The sequence below is a fragment of the Tiliqua scincoides genome, chromosome 2 (assembly GCF_035046505.1).
Source record: "Tiliqua scincoides isolate rTilSci1 chromosome 2, rTilSci1.hap2, whole genome shotgun sequence".
Taxonomy (NCBI): Eukaryota; Metazoa; Chordata; class Lepidosauria; order Squamata; family Scincidae; genus Tiliqua; species Tiliqua scincoides.
In genome coordinates this window covers 251,868,776-251,891,168 of record NC_089822.1, presented here as the reverse complement: position 1 = coordinate 251,891,168, position 22,393 = coordinate 251,868,776, and the positions used below count along the sequence as shown (strand labels likewise).

The following is a 22,393-nucleotide window of genomic DNA, read 5'->3' as shown; positions in this document are numbered from 1 at the left end:
GTGTGCCAGGAGGGAATGAAGTATGTGTGCCATCCCACTCCTATTCACACATATCATAGGAATGTAGGCAGCAGCCTTACACTGTGTCACCCTATTTTTCAACTTCACTTTTTCAAGCAATCTTCCATTCTGTAAATGGAAGCTGATCTTTCACAAATTAGAAAGCCAGTTCTTATCCAGAATCTTAGACAGCATGGTGCATATACTGGTCTGACCCTGGCTATAGTTCTTCCCTCCCCTCCCCTCCCTCAGTACTTCAAGGACTGTGCCAAACACAATAGCTTTGAAATTGCTTTAAGGCACTTCCTCTTCTTCCTTTCACCAGCACTGCAGTCTTGAGATTGTTTGCTCACACTGTTTATATAAGGTCTGATGTCAGGGACGCTGGCAACTTTCTCTTGGATTAACTTGCAGCCATCCCATTACATACAGCTCAGGGAGAAACAAGTCTGAGCTTTTCAGAAGTGCCTGCCTGCCTTGTACTGGGGGAGAGAGGTAAGACTCCATTTGGATCTTCAGATTCTTTTGCTGTGCTATTCAGATCTATACGGAAAGATAAACGTCTTTGGCTCCTTTATCAGGATATAAAATTTGCTACTGTTCACCAGCAAATGAAATGGTAGAGAAGCAGGAGCCAGAGCCCAATCTGATGCATGCCTACTCAAAATGAAGTCCCATTATAGTCCATGGAGACTTACTCCCAGGAGACTAAGATGACTCCTGGAGAAGTGAGAGAGAAGGATCCAGGAAAAGGTGAGAGGGTCATAGTCATAGTGGGGCGAGGTGACTTCAATATTCAGAGAGACCTTGGATCACTACGTAGGACTAAAAGGCTTTGGTGGATTCAGTTGTTGGCACTTTGCAGGACATCTGGCAGCTATTGGTACTGGAGAGAGAACTGTGACTCCCAGTTGCATCTGGTCAGAGGATTCTACGAGGCATCTGGCACCGGGATAGGCAGCCCTGGAGTGAGTGTTGGCAGAAAAGGAAACGCATGTCTGTGCCCAGTAGTTTTCTAGGCTGCTTAGTCTGAAGTGGCTCCCAGACACGAGGCAGATCCAGACTTCCCAAGAACCCTGTTTCCCACGCTGTTGCTACACAGTAGCAGCATTTCTTGTAATCCATTTTAATTGGCAGCACTACAGGAGTAGGGCAACACCAGTGCTCTTGCCAGCTGATGATCTCTGCTATTCTTGTCACACTTAAGGAAGAGAGGTGTCAGCCATCAATGCTGCTGTGGCTGCTTTCGCTTTCCCACTCTCATCCTGTTGCAACCTCCTCCCTTTAGAAAGACTAGCGGCCCCTATTTCCTGTAGTAGTTGGAATCGCCATTTTATACTCTGTGATAAAAGCACACACCCAGCCTGGGTGAGTATACCAGGGTATGGTGGTGATGGATTTAAAGGCTGACTACTGTTGGCAAAAGCTACATTTTCCATTTCTGCAGTCCTTGACTGCACTGCCTGTTTTCAGCAAGCTTAATTAATTCAATTTTGTTAGACACACAGAAACTGTGTTTGGTTTGAAACATTTGTATGTTTTATTTATGTTTCAATTTATATTCCACCTTCCGTAATAGCTAACAAATTTAAACCCACAATTTTTTTCACACACATACATCATAAAACTTAACACAGTAGACAATAAAACATCCAGCTATTGCATGAAAACAGCATTTCAAGAGGCTTCTTCCAATTATCCATTGAGGGTCTTGCAAAATAGATAAGGTTTTAGACATTCCCGAGGGGAAGACGTTGCAAACCTCTTGTGGCATGGAATTCAAGAACCTGAGGGCTACCACAGAAAAGATCCTGGCCCATCGGCCAAGCTAGTTGACTCTCAGCCAAGGATGACATGTGGAGCAGGACTCTTCCAGAAGACCTCAATAGACAGGCACATCATGTGGCAGTAAGGGGGTCCTTCAGGTATCCAGGGCTGAAGCTTTAAAGGGAACAACGAGCACATGGAATTTAATCTAGAAACACATGAGAAGCTGAAGTAGATGGAATCAAAATAATTTGCTCAAAGTGGGAGAACTGCCCCGCCCCCAACACATCAACAATCTGGTTGCAGCACTTTGAACCAGTTGAACCTTTTTTTCATGCCACATACTGCAATCTCAACAGTTCATAAATTCTTGGCTAGAATTTGAGAATCCAAAAGATGCCAGTCCAATCACCTGGTAGACTGTGAAAGTTTAAATAACAACAACAGGGTAGGGGGAGAGAATAAACCATGTACCACACAGAGGTCCTTGGAGAAAGGATAGGATAAAAGTGTAATAAGAATTTCCAACTAATCTTGCTTTGTATTTTAAATCACCATTAATCAGAGGTTTCTTTTTATAAACCAATTTACAACCAATAGCTTTCTGTCCTTCTGGTAATTTCATGGGAGTAACCACTCTGTGCATGCTCATTGACCTCATTTCTTCATCCATTATCTCTTTCCATTTTTGCTGTTCTGCTCTAGGTAATTGTAAAACTTCCTGGTAATTTTGAGGCTCATAATAAATGTGACACACACTCACCTCCCCAACTGTGAATCTGTCAGGGGGAACCCCTTTACTTGCTCTCTCTGATCTGCACAGAGCAACAAGTTCCTGTTTTACCTGGTCCTCATCAGTTACTTTGCTCTCTGAACTAGCAGTGTCTTGGGCAATTTGTTGCTGTGGCAATGGCTTTTCACCTTGTGGGGGACCTTGACTGGTAGCAAGAAAAACTTCAGAATTGGCATGTATTTTCCCCCAGTTCTAATTTTCAGAGAGATAACCCATAGTTTGGTCACAATGTAGTTAGATTATTGCAGTGCACCCTACTTGAAATTGCCCGTGAAAAGCATTCACAAATGTTCAACTTGAGTTGTCCCCCTAAAGTTCTGAGTGTTTCATAACTGATTCCAGATGGGTCTGGGTCAGGAGCTGAGCATCTGACAACCATTTGCAGAGCATAGTGTTTCTCATGAGCTGTGAGAGAGTGTTTGAATAGAGGAAAGATGGCATCAGAAGAAGTTGCTCTTCGTGAACGGAGGTCTCTCGTGGAACCTGGGGGAGCATCTCATCAAAGAAATAGAGAAGGTACTGGTGATTCTTTTTTTCTGGAAACAAGCGGTACAGAATTTAATGAATTGAACAGACGTAACAAGGGTGTACAGACTTAATATGTGAAGACTTTGCTGCTGCATATCTGTCCCAGCTGTGCTAAGTACTAAGCTTAGTAATACAGTAATATTTTACTGCTTGGTTTCGAAGCATTTGTAGCACATTTTGTAGTAGTATTCTGAGTCATTTTTCTGTATTCTAGATTTCATTGTTTATTTACCTCATTTCTATCATGCCTTTCTCCCCCTGAGGGGACCTGAAGATGCTGCACTGTAAATTGTTGCAGAAACAAATATTTAAGTGTTCATCAAAACCTGTGCAGAGCATCATTTTCCCATGTTGGGACGTCAGGATGTGGGTGGTCCATAGAGGGGCTTCAGATGAAGATCTTAGCCTCAGGCTATTTAGAAGGCAAACCATAATGCAGTGGCTTGCCATGCTCCTTGCATGACACACCCCATGGCTACACCCCCTACTCTCCCCACATTCAGTGCTTGTCGGCAGAGACAAGCATTAAACTCTTCTGGATTCGGAGTTTGCCTGTGTGGATGTTTGAACGTGTGGAGAGCAGTATGATACTGGAAGAATGCATGAAGATGGCTTTTGAGTACACCTGGAGGGCTCTTAATTTCTGGGCATACTCGTGTGGGAGATGATCCTTGTATGTGAAAGTAGTACTGAGTTGTTGACCTAAGGTCAGTATTATAAACCAATGCTGAAGTAGTATAACCGGTTTTTCAGAACTGCTGTTATCTCTGCTATAGTAGTTCACTAAAATCTGAACTTCCAATCCCAGGAGCAGTAATTAGTTTTCTCCTCAATCTTATGATTTAGCAATTTGCAAGATCCAGGAAGTGCTATCAAATGAAAGAGTTGTCAAGTTCATAGCTTTGTTGTATCGTGTAATTAGCCTCTTCCTCCTCTTCGCCATTGCGACTGTAGTCGGTAAGTTTTGAAAACTTTGGTGCTTTTTTCTTGAACCTTCTGTTGAATAGCAGGTAGAAAATAGGGGCTTGAGTATCCTCTGCCTCCAAAAAAAAAACCCTTCCAAAACCTATAGATCAGCAGTTCCCAAACTTCTCAGTGCCATAACCTACCTCATCCTCTGCAGTGGGCCACAGTGTTCCTGGTGGTGCCAGAGGGAGCGCAAGGGAGCCTCCAGGGGAGCTCCTCTGGGTCACACCAGGCTGCTAATCCACTCTGTCAGTCTCCACAGGCCTCAGAATGGCTCACAGACTCCTCCAAAAGCAGTTTTCAGACACATATGGGTGTCTGCTGGCCTCTTTGACATTTTTCAAATCATGTCTGTCCTGGGCTGGTTGGCAACCTTCAGTCTCGAAAGACTATGGTATAAGCCTACAGCACCCGGTATTCCCAGGAGGTCTCCCATCCAAGTACTAACCAGGCCTGACCCTGCTTAGCTTCCGAGATCAGACGAGATCAGGCTTGTGCAGGGTAACAGTTGCTGCCACACCAAAGAGCAGAGAACAGAACTTGCAACCTGAACCGGCACTGTAAATCGGGAATGAACGCAAGATCTTCTACTGTTCACACTATACAATACACTGCACAAGTGCATCTTGTATTCGTGCTATATACACACCTCCTCTGTTCATACTTCATGAGTGCTCCTTCTGCAGTCCATAATGTGCAGCCTGCTTAGCTCCACACACTGCCGCTTTCTTCACTTAAAAAAAAGTCTTGGACAAAAATGTCTGGATTTTGGAATAGATCGAATTTTAGATGTCTGGATAAGGGATAATCTACCTGTAGTAGCAGATTCTCATGAAACAGGAGTGTCTGAAAGCATACATAAAAATCTGCACATATGAGCTTTGTTAAATGACAGGCATACCAAATTTGAGAGCCATTATGTTGGACTTGGAGTTCAAATCTCTGCTCAGTCATAAATCTAGTGGGCAACCTTGGGATAGTCATCCTCACTCAGCCTAGCATGTCTCACAGAGTTGCTTTGTGAATAAAAGAAGTGTGTGTGGGGGGGGGAGCCATGTATACTGCTTTGAGAAAGAGCATTATAGAAGTGTGAAAAATAAATGTCTGTCTTTTGGCTTGTGTGGAATCAGGGTTCCACACAACCCTGCATACAAGCCATGATGTGTACATCCCGGGGTACAAGCCATGATGTGTATGCGCAACCTCCTGATTTTAGAAATGGGCTATGTCAGAATGCCAAATGCAAGGGAGGGCACCTGGATGAGGTCTTTTGTTATCTGGTGTGCTCCCTGGGGCATTTGGTGGGCCGCTGTGAGATACAGGAAGCTGGACTAGATGGGCCTATGGCCTGATTCAGTGGGGCTGTTCTTATGTTCTTAGGGTTGACTCCTTTGGGCCCCACACCTGTTGAGGACCCACTGCTCAATCCCCAAGAACTGGATTGCTCTAGAGAACAATATTTTTCAACCTTGTCCCCCAATGTACCACTTCTATCACTGTCTATCTTCTCTTAAAGTGACATTAACCCATGGCCTCTTCCCTTCCAGTCCCACTGTGCAGAAGCTCCCAGGGAAAGTGGGAAACCATTCCAAGAGGTGCACTCTTGCTGGCAGCTCACCAGCTGAGTGTCAGAACTGCTGCTGCCAGTCAGCAGGTGACCAGGGGCAGTGGCATAGCTAAGGACTGTGGAGCCCAGAGCCAAGCACAAAATGATGCCCCCAGAAGTGACATCACACCTAGAAGCTATGACACACCCACGCTTTTTTAAAAAAAGTGAAAAATGAAGAAAAAAATCCCCCCTTGCTCTGCCACCTTCCCCCAGCCCCAGCCTTCCTTTTGCTTGCCCCCGGCACCCCAATCCCCCTCCCCTGAGCAAGAGGCAGCAAGCAGCCAGAGACTGTGTTCGCTACTACTGTCTCTAGCAAAAAAGTGCCTTTTTTCTTCCTTTGGAGAGGAGAAAAGGCACTCTTTACAAGAGGCAGCAGAGTGACGAACACAGTCTCTGGCCACTCACCATCTCTTGCTCCGCTACCTCCCCCCAGCACCTGCCCCCCCAAGTACCTGTTGTTGCTGCCACCACCTCCTGCAGGCTGCAGTCTTAGGTGCACGTTGGCCACCATCATCTTGGCTGAGCCCAGTGTGACACCCTCCCATGAGTGGAACCTGGGGCAAATGACCCTTCCCCCCCCATTTTAGCAACACCACTGAAACAGAAGCTGATCCTTCAGCCAAATTCAGCTTGGGCTTCTCGCTCAAGAACAAACCACATTCCAGATGAATCTTTCACAGTCTGGTATCATTTCTGGCCATGGTTGCCTCCCATGTTGACTGATAAACAGCTCCTTCTCTCACATGGAAGGACAACAGAGACAGCTTCTTCTCTCTGGAGCAGCTGGAATGTCTCAGCTCAGCTTGTCAGTCACTTCTTGAGGTCTCACTGCTCACAGAAACTTCCAGTGATCTTGAACTGGTGACCTTCAGATGTTATCTTTGGCCTTAATGGCGGCTCTACCACCAGACCTCCTGCCCTGTTAAAATGCCTAGCCCTGCCCCTCCTCTGTTAAAATGTGAATTTTCTTCCCATCAACAGTGGTGATCCTTAAAGGAGTTGAGACCAAAGTTTCTTTCTCTGCTTTGCGTTTCATGATAGGAGGGACTTTAGCTAAGAAAGTAATCTACAGCTCCATGAGCTCATTAAAATGAGGGCAGGAGGTCTGGTCTAGAGGGTTGAGCCTTCATTTGCCTGAAGGTCCCTCCATCTGAAGTTCGCCAGTTTGAGGCCACCGGCACCGTGCGACAAACTGAGCCGAGTTATTCCATCTGCTCTAAGCGTGGGAGGATGGAGGCCAGAATGTGCAACCAGATCAAGAAAGAAACATCTGAGTGTTGCGGTTTCTTGAAAGATAGAAACCTTCTTTCAAATTGTAAAAATCCCTACGGGGATTTAATTTGCCTGCCTATGTAAACCGCCTTGAATAAAGTCTAAGGAGAAATCTGAGGACCAAGAAAGGCGGTATAGAAATACCTGTATTATTATTATTATTATTATTATTATTATTATTATTATTATTATTATTATTATTATTATTATTATTATTTAAAAGAGAGAGATCAGTTCTAATCTGCCCACCCCAGTTTCTGTCCATGTTACAGGAGGTGGGGGATAGACTGGGCTGGACGCTATCTAATTTTGTTCCTTTCGCAGTCCTAGCAGGAAATCAAATAGAGCAGCTGGCTCGTGCAATGGTTTCCCCTGCACACTGTGGTCCACCCTGTCCTCGCCACTGGATTGACTATGAGGGGAAATGCTACTTCTTTTCAAGGGAGAAAAGGAATTGGACTTCCAGCCAGAATTTCTGCTCTTCATTCAATGCTTCCCTCGCCAGGATTGAAATTGGGGAGAAGGTAAGAAGTGCAATTATTTTCCCCAAGGTATTCCTCCCACCCTGCCAGAAAGTTTCTCTTAGCTCACAAACCAAAAAACCCCACACAAACAATAAGATTATCCAGGTCAATTCTATGTTGACCCGCCCTGGGTCCCTTTAGGGAGAAGGGCGGGATATAAATAAAGTTTATAAAGTTTATTTATTATTATTTATTATGTTCCAGCTAAGGTGGCTGCCAACATGACAGGGCATGCGCGGTAGCAAATTGTGCCAAATCATGTGGAGAGGCATGCACATGTCTGTGTCTTCCTCCTCCATCCCGCATGCTGTTCTGCGATGCATAATCCAAGAAAGAGGGAAGAAAGGAAAACTTGATTGACATACTCCTTTAAAGTAGTCTTCAAAGTAGATGAGGGCCCAATCCTATCCCAGGCCAGCACTGGTCTCCTGCATGCTGCCAGGGAGGTGGCAGTCGCAAACCTGCCCTAAGGCACTTAGTGACAGCCAGAATGAGGGAGGCACTGGCGTGGAGGCCAGTGTGGCTGGGCACTGGGCCTCTATGCCAGTCTTTGGAGCCCCAGGGCTGTTGGTGACAAGTATCCTGCCAAGTGGTGCAGGCGTATTCTGGACAGGGGGGAGGTGGAGAGGTGGCAAAACTGGGTGAGGGGAGGGCAGGGGGAGGCGGGGATGGTGGAGGAGACCTCTGCTGCATCCAAACCCCATCCCAGACTGGAAAGCCCTACACAGGGCTACTCGGTTCTGCACCAGTGGTTCAGCTGGTGCGGCTTTGAGTAGATCCATGGAGGCTGCTGGGGCTTGACACAGGATAAGGGTCGCAAGGAGACCTCTGGTTGCTTCTTTGCCTGTGCAGGATACAGCAGCTGCTGTTTCAGTGCTGCTGGTAGCCTGAACAGGATTGAGCTGTAAGTAACCTCCATGCTTCGGCTGCATACTTTGGTGTAGTAGGGGATAGGGTTGAGTTGTTATACATGTAAGTATGTTCTTTAGTACCTTTACTGCATAAGTAACACATCAGCGTTTTAACATTCATCTTTTGTCACTTTTGAAGGATTTTGTGATGCGCCTCAAATGCAAAGATATCAGTTGGATTGGCCTCTGGAGGAATTCAGATAACTCCTGGTTATGGTCAGATGGGGAAATGTCAATGTAAGTTCTTCTCTTCCCCTTTACTCTTTAGTAGTGAAGTGTCAGTTGATGAAATGTTGACTTTGTGCAGGTCTGCATTTATTTATTTAGCGTATGGCATATAATACATGGACTTTTTATCAACTAGACTAGATCAAATGTCAATGTCTAGTTCGTCCAGCCATTCAAGGACAGAGTTACCTTCATTGAAAAAGTTAGACCATGGGACAGTATACGCCCTCAGTTTGCAGCCAGACACAGTGTGGTATATGGTTTGGTGGGAGAACTCACAATCACACTGGGGGTAGATACTAGCCCCCATTTAAACATTGAGTCCTGACAAACACTGTAGGGTATGGATCCTGTTCAAAGTTTTCCAGTGCTGGGTACCCTGCACATACCTTATCTTGTCTGATCTCAGAAGCTAAGCAGAGTCAGGCCTGGTCAGTACTTGGATGGGAGACCGCCTGGGAATACCGGGTGCTATAGGCTTATACCATAGTCTTTTGAGACTGAAGGTAAGGTAAGGTAAGACTTACCTTACCACTGAGGTAAGTCAAAACCTGGCACCTTAAGTGTAGGATCATCTATAACAGGGGTGTCCAAAGTTTTTGGCAGGAGGGCCACATCATCTCTCTGACACCGTGTCGGGGGCTGAATTAATTTACATTTCAAATTTGAATAAATTTACATAAATGAATATATTAAAGATGAACTTATATGAATGAATGAAGGTCTTGCAATAGCTCAAGGCCTATAAAAGGCCTTGCACAAAGCAAGGCTGGCCTTTCCTTTGCTGCTGCTATTGCATCACAGACATGAAACAACAAGCAGTGGAGGGAGCCCTCATCCCACAGCTGACTTGAGAGGCCAAACAGTTGCCCTCACGCTGAGAGCAGTTGCATCAGGCCAGTGTGGGCTCCAACAAATCTCTGGAGGGCAAGGCTCATTGGAGACTAAGGGCTCCCTGAGGGCCACAGAGAGGCCTTGAGGGCTGCAAGTTGCCCCAGGGCCGGGGTTTGGGCACCCCTGGTCTATAACATGTCTGCAATTAACTGTTTTTAGGAGGGATCCTGTAATCATTCTTGCTAGTGTATTTCTGCCAAGATCTTTAAACACCGTCACTAATGCATTTATGGCTATCAAGAAACGCTCAAACCTTGCTTGACTCTAGTTTTGTTGTGCTTTTGTTGCAGCTTAGAGGTTATTGGAGAAGGAGGAGACTGTGCTTATCTAGACAATGAAGGCAAGGCCATTTCTTCTGGGTGTCACACAAAGCTACCTTGGATCTGTAGCAAACCTGCTGCATATACAACTCCAAATACAGTATGAGCCACATAAGAAGATTAAATCAGAGATCAGGGAGGAAAAAAAGGACAACCACTTGCCCACAAAAATGCATGCTGCTATTCATTTCTTTGGACTGATTGATTGTGTAGCACAGGGGTGTCCAAACTTTTTGGCAGGAGGGCCACATCATCTCTCTGACACTGTGTCAGGGGCAAGGGAAAAAAAAGAATTTACTTTTCAAATTTAAAGAAATTTACATAAATGACTATAATAGAGATGGAACTTCTGTGAATGAATGAAGGTCTTGCAGTAGCTCAAGGCCTATAAAAGACCTAGCACAAAGCAAGGCCGGCCTTTCCTTTGCTGCCACTACTGCATCACAGATGTGAAACAACAAGCAGTGGAGGAAGCCCTCGTCCCACAGCTCAGGTGAGAGGTTGAACAGTTGGCCATCATACTGAGAGCAGTTGCGTAGCTCTCAGCTCACGCGAGAGGTCAAACAGTTGGCCTGCTGAGAGCTGTTGCATCAGGCCAGCGCGGGCTCCAGCAAGTCTCCGGAGGACCAGAAGCTCATTGGAGACTGGGGGCTCCCTGAGGGTCGAATTGGGAGTCCTCAAGGGCCGCAAGTGGCCCCAGGGCCAGGGTTTGGGCACTCCTAGTGTAGCATATAGCCTGGTGGTACATGGCAAATCAAACTAGATTCTCCCATGTTACAGTTCAAGCTACATTTTGAGTGAAATATATAAATAGCTCCACTAACAGAAAGCGATCTGAAAACAGTTCCACTAACACAAAGCAGTCTGCTGCTGGGAAAGCAAACTTCATTGGGGTGGCAAGTGATTTGGCTTAATGTACAAATGTATTAATGTACATGTAATGTAATGTAATGTATTTCCATTGTAACATTTTTTTTGACCACTCCTAAATCACCTTGAATATAAGTACAGGCACCCCCCTGTATCTGCGGGCCCCATTATCAGCAGTTTTACTTATCTGCAGTTCTCAAATCCCCCCCCCGATCATGCTCATGACTCTCCTCATTTTTCAAATGCTTTGCAAAAGGCAGTTTTTTCTCCCGTTGGAAGCAGACAGGGAGAACCTAGATTCATAGCTACTAAAGGAATGCTAGAGGAGGCAATAGCAGCAGATGTGGTCTAGTGGCTAAGCAGGAACAGTTCCAGATGAATTTTGGATGGGATATCGGAAGCTGACAAATCAAAGACGACATAATGGATGCTAACCCAGGAGAAAGAAAGTGTTTGCAACATGGTGAGTCTGTCACGCAGTACTGTAATTCAAAGATTAGAGGACATTGTCCATCAAATTGTAGACAAGGCAAGCCAGTTTCAGCTGCACTCTCTGGCTCTCAAGGAGTCTACAGATGTATGTGATACTTCGCAACTCCTGTTGTTCCTCCATGGTATCAACAATGAATTTAATGTGACTCAAGACCTGACATCAGTGCATCAGCAAGCACTGTGTGCAAAATATGTGAATGTGACTTGTGTTCTGAAAACTGTGGTAGATACAGTGAATTACATCAGGTCTCACGGGCTGAATCATCACCAGTTTTGTGAGTTCTTGAAGGACAGGGGTGTCCAAACCCTGACCTGGGGCCATTTGCAGCCCTCGGGGACCCCCAATTTGGCCCGTGGGGAGCCCCCAGTCTCCAATGAGCCTCTTGCCCTCCAGAGACTCGCTGGAGCCTGTGCTGGCCCAACGCAACTACTCTCAGCACGAGGGCTGACTGTTTGCCCTCTTGCACGAGCTGCAGGCCGAGGGCTCCCTCCGCTGCTTGCTATTTCACATCTATGAAGCGGCAGTAGCAGCAAATGAAAGGCAGGCCTTACTTTGTGCAAAGACTTTTATAGTCCTTGAGCTATTGTGAGACCTTCATTCATTCATTCATAGAAGTTCCATCTCTAATATATTCATTTATGTAAATTGATGTAAATTTATTCAAATTGGAAATGTAAATTTTTTCCCGGGCCCCCAACACAGTGTCAGAGAGATGATGTGGCCTTCCTCCCAAAATGTTTAGACAACCCTGCTGGAGGAGACTGATTCAGAGGTTATGGACTTGTCCTATTATATAGCAGTCCGATGGCTCAGTCATGGAAGGTCCTCTCGCTCAGAGAGGAAATAAAATAACTTCTGCTTGAGAAGAATCACCCTGAGGTACTCCTGTCTGACACTGACTGGCTTATGAGACTGGCTTTTTTTTTTTTTTTTTGCAGACTTGACATCCCATGTGAACCAACTTAATATCAGTCTACAAGGAGAAAAATCTGATCAGATTTGTCTTCTCACTTGTGAAGGCATTCAGGTTTAAATTGCTGCTCCTGGAAAGGAATCTACATCACCAGAACTTATCCAGCTGTGCAAAATTACATGCTGAGAGTAGAGCACCATTTCCATCCTCATTTGCTGCAGAAATAATCGGGGGCCTGAACAAGCAGTTCCAGAAATGCTTCTCTGACCTGGAGGCTCATGCAGAGGAAATAGAAATGTTTCAAAACCCATTTGACTGTGGTGTGGACAGATTACTAGGTCAGTTTCAAATGAAAATAATTGAACTGCATTCAAACAAGCTGCTGAGAGCAAGGCACAAGGAAGGAGACCTAGCATAATTCTATAAATCTCTGCAGCCTGAGCGATTCCCAAATTCGAAGGAATTTGCTTGTGGATATCTCTATATTTCTGGGACAACATACCTCTGCGAGCAGACATTTTCAAGAATGAAATATATAAAATCAGAATATAGGTCCTCTTTAACTGATGAGCATTTGAAGTCATTATGGATCATTGGCTCCCCAAAACTAGAACCAGATTACAATGGAGATTGAGAAGAGATTTCAACCTCTTCATAAATGACCTGGAGACAGGGTTGAGCAGTGAAGTGGCTAAGTTTGCAGACGACACCAAACTTTTCCGAGTGGTAAAGACCAGAAGTGATTGTGAGGAGCTCCAGAAGGATCTCTCCAGACTGGCAGAATGGGCAGCAAAATGGCAGATGCGCTTCAATGTCAGTAAGTGTAAAGTCATGCACATTGGGGCAAAAAATCAAAACTTTAGATATAGGCTGATGGGTTCTGAGCTGTCTGTGACAGATCAGGAGAGAGATCTTGGGGTGGTGGTGGACAGGTCGATGAAAGTGTCGACCCAATGTGCGGCGGCAGTGAAGAAGGCCAATTCTATGCTTGGGATCATTAGGAAGGGTATTGAGAACAAAACTGTTAGTATTATAATGCCGTTGTACAAATCTATGGTAAGGCCACACCTGGAGTATTGTGTCCAGTTCTGGTCGCCGCATCTCAAAAAAGACATAGTGGAAATGGAAAAGGTGCAAAAGAGAGCGACTAAGGTGATTACGGGGCTGGGGCACCTTCCTTATGAGGAAAGGCTACGGCGTTTGGGCCTCTTCAGCCTAGAGAAGAGACGCTTGAGGGGGGACATGATTGAGACATACAAAATTATGCAGGGGATGGACAGAGTGGATAGGGAGATGCTCTTTACACTCTCACATAATACCAGAACCAGGGGACATCCACTAAAATTGAGTGTTGGGCGGGTTAGGACAGACAAAAGAAAATATTCCTTTACTCAGCGCGTGGTCAGTCTGTGGAACTCCTTGCCACAGGATGTGGTGCTGGCGTCTAGCCTAGACGCCTTTAAAAGGGGATTGGACGAGTTTCTGGAGGAAAAATCCATTATGGGGTACAAGCCATGATGTGTATGCGCAACCTCCTGATTTTAGGAATGGGTTAAGTCAGAATGCCAGATGTAGGGGAGAGCACCAGGATGAGGTCTCTTGTTATCTGGTGTGCTCCCTGGGGCATTTGGTGGGCCGCTGTGAGATACAGGAAGCTGGACTAGATGGGCCTATGGCCTGATCCAGTGGGGCTGTTCTTATGTTCTTATGTTCTTATTGAGACAACAGCTCCACCACTCGCATTGAAAATTCAAAGTTCTCATAGTTTTCAAAGTAGATAATTCTCATGTGTTTTGTCTATGTAATAGTTCTCATGTATAAATAGTATTTGTGTTATAAATAAGTTCAGTAAAATTCATGTGTTCATATAAGTTCCATCTCTAATATATTCATTTATGTACATTTATTCAAATTTGAAATGCAAATTGTTTTCTTCCACAGCCTCCGGCCACAGTGTCAAAGAGATGATGTGGCCCTCCTGCCAAAATGTCTGAGCACCCCTGCTCTTGATTAACCGAGAAACATGACTTCAAGACCAGGGGCGTTACCAGGGTTTGTGTCACCTGGTGCGGGAGGCCAGCGTGTCACCTCTGCGATGGACCTCCTCCCATGTAGTGGTGTTACGTGAAAATCCCTTTTTCCCTTCCAGGTTGTGATTTTTTTTGTATTTTGGACTAAAATGCAGGCCTAAAACTTCTCTTTCAGGCCACAAAAGGAGTCAAATCATAAGCTCACTCATTTCTCATGTTGTTGGCCACCTACAGTCTGAAAGACTCATCTTCTGGAGAGACACTGGAAATGTCTTTATTGTTCAAGTCAATCACTGAATATGCAAACACATTAAAGGAGGAGAACTTTGGCAGCAAAGTCTATTGTTAACTAAATCACAGCCATTAAGACACCTCCAGACTCAAATCCAGTAGCAACAGGAAGTAAGCTACTCCCCCTCCCCCAGAGTCAAGCTTGCTGATAGCTGAGTTCTGGACCCTTCCACCTTTTCTTTATTTACTCCAAGTGTTACTGAGCATGCCCACAGCTCTGGGATACTTCCGGTCAGTGTTGACTTCCAGGTCAGACAACTCTTATAAGAGAACGCAGAGCTCAGGTCTCTCTCTCTCTCTGACTGCCCACCTGCTAGAGGGGCCATACACAGGACTCTCTTCATTCAACTGCTCCCCCCCCCACAGGTAAATATATCGTGCGTCTAAACTTCCCCCCCTTCTTTCCTACCTATTCCTCCCTTCTCCCCCCATCTTTAGTCAGCAACTGGGTTTAGCAGATTAAGGAACCCCTAAAATACCTTCCTACACCCTAACCATTTCTGTTTCCTTTTCGGATGCACACAAATACATAGCACATGCATCCACCAAGAGTTAGGTACACCAGACAAGTACTAGAAATCTATACTTATCGATTCTCCATGTGTATTATGTTACCTTTGTGTGTTTTTGCAATAAAAATATAATCCTTTGATTGAAAGTTACCTTTCTCCCAGTCTCCTCATTAAGCTAAACAAGGGATTTCCTTGCTCTACGCTGTCTTGTATCCAGCCTATGGTCCCAAAAGTTTCCAGAAGGCTAATATAAATAATTCCCCTAAACAAAACAGCCTTTTTGGTAACAGTGGGCAGGGCAATGACCATGGTGACAATGACCGCCCCACTGGGTTTTTGGCTATACATTTTGATAGAACACAGATATTTGAACGTGGTTTTTTTAAAAATTGCATTCTGCTGTAAATTACACATCAAATGGTATACAGCATGATGGTATTCCTACAAACTGTAATTTTGGTCACTGGTGCATGTCATGCATCCCTCCCGTGCGTGTCACCCGTACGACTCACGTACCTCTCCCCCAGCGTCGCCACTGCTTAAGACTTTAACTGTTGAAATGGACTGTTTAGGTGTCAGTGGGAAAAGGTCATGAGAGAGCCTGAAAGTGGTGAAGAAGGTAGCTGGTTTAGGAGGGATTTGTGCTTTGAGCTAAAAAACTTTTCTTCCTGCACTACACAAGGCTGTTTTTGGAGAGAGGAAGCACTACAAGGCTAGCTGAACACTTCTCTAAGAGGCTGGCAATACACAGCAACACTTTTCTTGCGGTTGCATAATACTATGTATTTTGTAATAAAGGATACAATCCTACACGCACTTTCTGAACATAGTGGGACCTTCTGAGTAGACATGCATAAGATTGTACTGAAAGCTAAGTTGCACCACTGGAGTCAAAGAACAGCCATAAAAATGTTTTTGGATTATATTTGGAGTAGAAGAGAGAGTCAGAATCTCTAGATATTGCGGTTTTGATAAACTGTTTTGTATAAAACATGAAAAACTCTGAAACCTGAGCCATAAGCAGATTCTTTATTTTCCCTCCCCTGAATAAATGTGAATTAAAATAAAATAAAAGTACTAGTAATAACAGATTTTTTTTTTGCCATTTTATTGTTTTTGCATACATACATGGCATGTGGAATCTGAGCAGAGTCATTGATGTTAATTAAAAAACAAAAACCACACATACCTTGAAACAAACTGAAACTGATGTAGTATGTACCAAGAAGGGATTTTTGCAAATATGTGTACCTGTAAGTAATACAGGGGTCAGTTTGAAGATCTCTCAGTTCCTCAGCACACAGCTGCTTTGGGCCCAGTGGCATAGCTCCATAGAGCCACATGGTGCCAGGTAGCACTTTGGGTCTCCTGGGGGACATCAGGTCCTCCTGCCCACCTCTCCCAGCAATTTGCACACACACACACACCCCCAGAGCCTTTGGCCACTGGCTGCAAGAGTGCAGTCACTCACTCAGTTATGCTGCACGTGATCACCCCGAGACTGGCTTTGGCCTCCTCCAAAGCCAGTTTCAGAGCCACCACTCTTGGAGTGATGCCACCCACTTCAGAAGAAGCAGGCAGCATCACTCTGAGGCATGGTCACTGGGAGTGAAGACATTTTTTCTTCCAAAAGGGCCGCCTTCGCTCCCAACGAGCATGTAGACAACTGGCTGCAGAGGCAACAGGCAGGTTCTCTGCCCCACCCCCCCAGTCATACTCAGAACAAAGTCAGTCACTTCAGAAGAAGCAACTGGTCTTGCCCTGAGCATTCAGGAAGTGAATCAGGTGATATCATCAATTACAGGTACAGGTATGGCATTTACAGATGTGACCCGGGGTGTGGCAGGCCCCAGCTGTTTGGGCCAAATATTACATCGCACACCTACATGCCACCATCGCACCATCAGGTGTCACCATCGCACACCTGAATGGTCACTTTTAGGCAGTGTCAAGAGGGGGCACTTTTCAGTGAAGAAAAGGCAGGAAGGGGTAATTAACCTTTCCAACTTACTGCTTTCCACTTTAAACTCTCCCCTCTGTCTTTTCAGACCAGGATCAGTTCTGGAACCCAATGAAAGGAAAAGGGACTTTGGAAAAAGTTTTTGTGGGGAGGAGGCAGACCCACCTTGCCATTTCTGCAGGGCAGTCAATAGCCAAGACAGACTTCAAACCAATTGGACCAATTGGGTCTCATGCCCAAGGGCCCCCACACTAGGGTAATCTACTGAAGTCTTGTCAAATACACACAACAACACATTGCAACAAACATTTTGCATTTTTTTCTAAGCAAATAATAAAATTAATATTTTTACCAAATCATTTCACAGTTATTAAAACGAGTGGTTTTGTAACTATTTACTTTCCAAAGGCAATCTACACATTTTGTTTGTTTACTTGTAGGCTTACAAATGTATTCAATTTTATTATAAAATGTGCTTATCCACTTGGTCCATTAACTCATATGTACTTTTCAACTGCACATTTTGATTGCTTTCCATTCTACCATAGAGATACAAAGAAGTTCACAATAAATTTTATTTATACTGCTAAGATTCTTCAGACCTTGGCTGTGAACCTGGGGCTCCGCAAAATACTGTTCCAGTTCGGCCCCACAGCTCCTAAGTCTGGCCCTTCTGATAGCATTCAGAAAGATGGCAAGCTACAAGGATGACAGACTGCAAGACTGGCAGTTTTCAAAATTGCTCAAACATGGTAAGGGCAATTAACCATTCTGGAGAACACTTGCAGCCCCTGGGTGTGATCATGCTAGTTATTCATATGTGGAAAGCTTTTGTCTCACAGATCCACATGCTTATAGTATTGCAGACTTCAGCACTAATTTGGTTCCCATTCAGTCTCCCACAGAAGTTTGCTTTAACTGGACCTAGTTCTTGAAATCTGCCAAGCAAAGGGGAAAACATTTGTCAACAACTGGGTAGATCTAACTGGTAGTGCATCTTTTGTATGACAGATTATTTGTGTTTTACTTTCTAGATCTCAATATTAACATTTCTATATCTTGTTTACTACTGAACATAATCTGGGGGGTCCTCTGTCAGGATCACAAATTGTGCAAGCCTAAAAGGAGTTTATGGCATAGGAGGCATCTGAATTGAAAATATTTCCTTATGTTGCAAGTGGTATTTGGTTATTATAAGATGAAAATATATAGCTGAGTTTTTCCAAGGATGATTGTAAACTAGGCCCAGCATTTTGGAATAGGAAATACTTCCAAATGATAGCCAGATATCAAAATTGGCATTAATTAACAGCCCAATCCTCTTGCAGCCCAATCCTAACAGCCCATGCAGTGATGCAGCGGTGCCAGCACAGCTTCCACAGCATCATGCGGGAGATTTTCAGCTGCTGGAGATCTCCTCAGGATAAGGGGATATTTGCCTCCCTGTCCCAGGTATACCCCAGCAACTGCTATGGTGCAACTCAGACCAGTCAGTGAAATCACTGGTGCAAGTACACATTGTTCTATACAGGTGGATCAGGTCTAAGAAAGGGGTTTGGATTCAATGTTCACTGCCACCATTTAACCCACCCCCTTTCTAGGCCAATCCACCCATTCCCAGCCCCATCTCCCCATTCCAGCCCTCCCCCCACCAGGCAGGCAGCTGCACAGGCGTTTGGGGGGCAAAACAGGGCAGGGGGAGTGATTTTGCTGCCCCTCCTGCGTGGCACCATGGGGTGCTTCCCCCCTGCCCCCTAGGAATGCCACTGCTTTCCTCCCTTGTCATCCTCCTCACTGTAAGCAAGGGAGAGGGCAGGAAGATCAAGACCATTGTGTTATGTGACACCCCTTACATTTAAAGTATTATAGTGGTCATTTATTTAAAATGTAGCATCTGTTAATGGTTAAAGGTTTCAATAATGATTTGCAAGTTCTTGGACAACAATGTCTTCCATTTGTTTGGAGCCGAACTTTTACCTAAACCACTTTCCGTTTGGCAGGAAGAAAGAGTAGGTAGGAATGTAAGACAAAGAATTTCAGTGGACCTACCAGAGAAACTTGATAAACCGGTGTGGTTCACAAACCACCTGCTCAAGAATAAATGGTAGGATGAGATACTCACAGTTTGTCATCCAAAGGGGAACCTTCCACCCAGGTCCATTGTCTTTCAGGGAATGTGGCTTCTAGTCCAAGCCACAGCAGCTGTGCACCTTCAGTAATACTTTGTATAAAAGCCTGTAAGCCACACAATTGGTCTGGCAATGCTGTATTTGACATTTCTTATTCAAAAATGACTAAAAAAATAGGAACATCCAATTAATCCTTAGCATTGTGAATATTTATTTCAGCTCTCCCAATGGCATTGGTAACTACCTTGCTAATATCATAGCAGTATGATTTGAGACTATTGTGCTTGCCAACTACAGCTCCAGTCATGATCCCTGAAGGGTCCGCAGACCTGTTAAATATAGTATGGGCTTTCTGTATCTGCAAGAATTTGGTTCTGGAACACTGTACAGATACCAAAATCTAAGGATGTTCAAGTCTGCAGAAGTCACGCCAGCAAAATAGCATCCCAGTTGCATAAATGCACACAATTTGCATCACGATTTGTGTAAATTACATACATTTGTTCAAATTGCCTACAGCATACATAAACTGCCTCAACTTGCCTTAATGGGTAGGCGCAAGGTAAATGAGGCTACAGTAGAGTATGTGAATTTTTAAAAATACATTTTCAATCCGTTGGTTTAATCCACAGATGTGGAGTGCAAGGATAAGGTGGGCCCACTGTACAGCTCTCAGACAAATGTCTTAGAGTTTTCTTCTAGTTTCAAGCTCACAAAACACCTGTCCGTTGTTCTCAAGTTTGGTCATTCAAAACCACACCAGTTACAGCATCTTCCCTGCAAACACTTTCACTATCATCACGGGACCAGATAAAGAGCTTCCACAATCTGTCTGTTTGACACCCCTGTTCTACATCATCATCCATCATCGTGCATTCTCCTGCACCATCATGAACAATTGTAAGATGTCATTTGTCTGATTCTACACTTACCACTTCTTCCTGATTCTGTATCACCAGCAGTTGAGAGAGTTTTGCTTCGCAGTCTTTCTTACTCTTGTGCCAGGTTTGCTTTTCTCTGGAGATCCAATAGCACTTATTATTATAAAGAAACCAATTCTGAGGACAGAGTCTGCAGGTGTTGGAGCTCTCTGGAAGGAAAATAAAAATTTAAAAACAGATACTTGCGGTGCAAACCTGTGTTGCAAAACAACTCCTCTGATCTGAGCAGCATAGAATTGGGGGCAAAGTTCTTGCACTGGTGTTTCTTGAAATATACTGGAGAATTTCCAGAGCTATTCCATTGGTGCAACTTAGCCATTCAGGGCGCAATCCTAACCCCTTATGTCAGTGCTTTCTAGCACTGACATAAGGGCAATGCAGCTCTGAGGTAAGGGAACAAACATTCCCTTATTTGAGGAGGCCTCCGTGAGTGACACCCAAATGCAGGATGCAGCACATGTCCCATTGGCACTGCTATGCCATTGCTGGAAAGCACTGACATAAGGGGTTAGGATTGCGCCCTCAAAAGTCAAAAACGGGCAGACATGAAGGTAGGACCATGAGGACTGGTCTTATGTCAACTGTTAGGTCTTATGTCAACACTCAGATCTTGGCCAATTCTCCCCAGTGATGTCCTAACATTACGCTGATTTCAGAAATAGTAAAATCAGAGTACTCACTGAAATTAATGCACAGCAAAAGGGTCACTATATCTCTGACTTCTGACATTATGGAGAGTAAAAGTCAGGGTAACATTACAGCAAATCACAGCATATCTACCCCAGTATATGAATTTCAACAGGGAGACCACAATTCAGATGACAGGGCATGTGGAATTGGGCTATTGTTGCACAATTGTCTCTGGTCTCATGTTGCACACAATTAGAGCACACAAGGGTGAACTTTGTTGACAGGAGCTATGGAGAAAGAGTGCTTTGCCTAAAAAAGGGACACTGCTCAAACAGCTTAAAAACTGCCCTCAAACCATATTTGAGGGATTCGCTAAGATTCAGCCTCTCAAAACACTGATGAGTACAGGACTTCAGACAAGACAAATGTGTTTCAATGTAAGTAAGTGTAGAGTAATGCACATTGGGGCAAAAAATCAAAACTTCACATATAGGCTAATGGGGTCTGAGCTGTTTGAGACAGATCAGGTGAGAGATCTTGGGGTGGTGGTGGACAACTCAATGAAAGTGTTGACCCAATGTGCAGCGGCCATGAAGAAGGCCAATTCTATGCTTGGGATCATTAGAAAAGGTATTGAGAACAAAACGGCTAATATTATAATGCCGTTGTACAAATCGATGGTAAGGCCACACTTGGAGTATTGTGTCCAGTTCTGGTCTCCACATCTCAAAAAGGATATAGTGGAAATGAAAAAGGTGCAGAAGAGAGCAACCAAAATGATTACTGGGCACTCATAATTACTGATTACTGATTACATGCTTAATGATTACTCATTATTTCCCTTATGAGGAAAGTCTACAGCATTTGGGGCTCTTCAGTCTAGAGAAGAGGTGCCTGAGGAGGGACATGATTAAGACATACAAAATTATGCACAGGAAGGATAGAGTGGACAGAGAGATACTCTTTTCCCTCTAACACAACACCAGAACCAGGTGAGTGTTGGGAGAGTTAGGACAGACAAAAGAAAATGTTTTTTTGCCCAGTGTGTAGTTGCTCTGTGGAACTCCTTGCCACAGGATATGGTGATGGCATCTGGCCTGGATGCCTTTAAAAGGGGATTGGACAAGTTTCTGGAGGAAAAATCCATTATGGGGTACAAGCTATGATGTGTATGTGCAACCTCCTGATTTTAGAAATGGGCCATGTCAGAAGGCCAGATGCAAGGGAGGGCACCAGGATGTGGTTATCTGGTGTGCTCCCTGGGGCATTTGGTGGGCCACTGTGAGATACAGGAGGCTGGACTAGATGGGCCTTTGGCCTGATCCAGCGTGGCTGTTCTTATGTTCTTAAGACCCTTATTGAAAGAAAATGTTGATGTTACCTGGTGCGCTGTTGTTAAATGGCTTACACAAAAACTCCCGCAAATGTGACATGATGTCCAAGCACAGCTTACATTCTGCTTCCTTGGTGGATTCTGGAGAGACACAGGTTTTTTCTGGAATATCTACAGTTTCCTTCATCTTCCAAGCTTCAAAAGCCAATGAGCATTTAGGTGATTAGCAAATTGAGAAAACAAACAGATGTATCAAAAACAAAACTTTATCTTGCAGTAAGTAGGACCTGCAACAAACTGCATCCTCAACCCATCCTGTTCATGATCTAACCAGCAGTGATGCTCAGGCCATTCAGGAGGAAGGGAGTTTCAGAGGGGAAATAACTCTTTTTTTTCTCCCCCCAGTCCTTTGAGGGCTTTTCCCTCTGTGCTGCATAGTGCTAGGGAGTCAACCTGACAACTCAATCCTAGCCCAGAGC

The 22,393-nt window shown here is 44.5% G+C and overlaps 2 protein-coding genes and 1 pseudogene across 4 annotated transcripts; 1 reads left to right on the top strand and 2 right to left on the bottom strand.

Moving 5' to 3' along the window:
* The first annotated feature begins 379 nt into the window (after positions 1–379).
* On the top strand, positions 380–12,803 carry LOC136641243 (C-type lectin domain family 2 member B-like). 3 transcript variants are annotated; one of them, XR_010793856.1, is made up of 7 exons: positions 380–495; positions 2,946–3,076; positions 3,935–4,045; positions 7,260–7,459; positions 8,510–8,607; positions 9,783–11,145; positions 12,114–12,803. XR_010793856.1 is itself a non-coding variant. In XM_066616944.1 (6 exons), the coding sequence occupies exons 2-6, from the start codon at positions 2,995–2,997 to the stop codon at positions 9,916–9,918; spliced, it is 627 nt and encodes a 208-aa protein (XP_066473041.1). In that variant the 5' UTR covers positions 380–495; positions 2,903–2,994; the 3' UTR covers positions 9,919–11,520. The 3 variants fall into 3 exon arrangements, 1 of the variants encoding a protein (XP_066473041.1); XR_010793855.1 differs by having other exon boundaries at positions 2,903–3,076; XM_066616944.1 differs by lacking the exon at positions 12,114–12,803 and having other exon boundaries at positions 2,903–3,076; positions 9,783–11,520.
* LOC136643280 (5S ribosomal RNA) lies at positions 4,454–4,570 on the bottom strand (annotated as a pseudogene).
* A 4,892-nt stretch (positions 12,804–17,695) lies between the features above and the next one.
* Positions 17,696–22,101, bottom strand: LOC136639046 (killer cell lectin-like receptor subfamily F member 1). Its single transcript, XM_066613073.1, has 4 exons — positions 21,963–22,101; positions 19,943–20,100; positions 19,004–19,116; positions 17,696–17,819 (listed from the first exon to the last, which is right to left on the bottom strand). Exons 1-4 carry the CDS (start codon positions 22,099–22,101, stop codon positions 17,696–17,698), a joined length of 534 nt encoding a protein of 177 aa, XP_066469170.1.
* Positions 22,102–22,393: the final 292 nt, after the last annotated feature.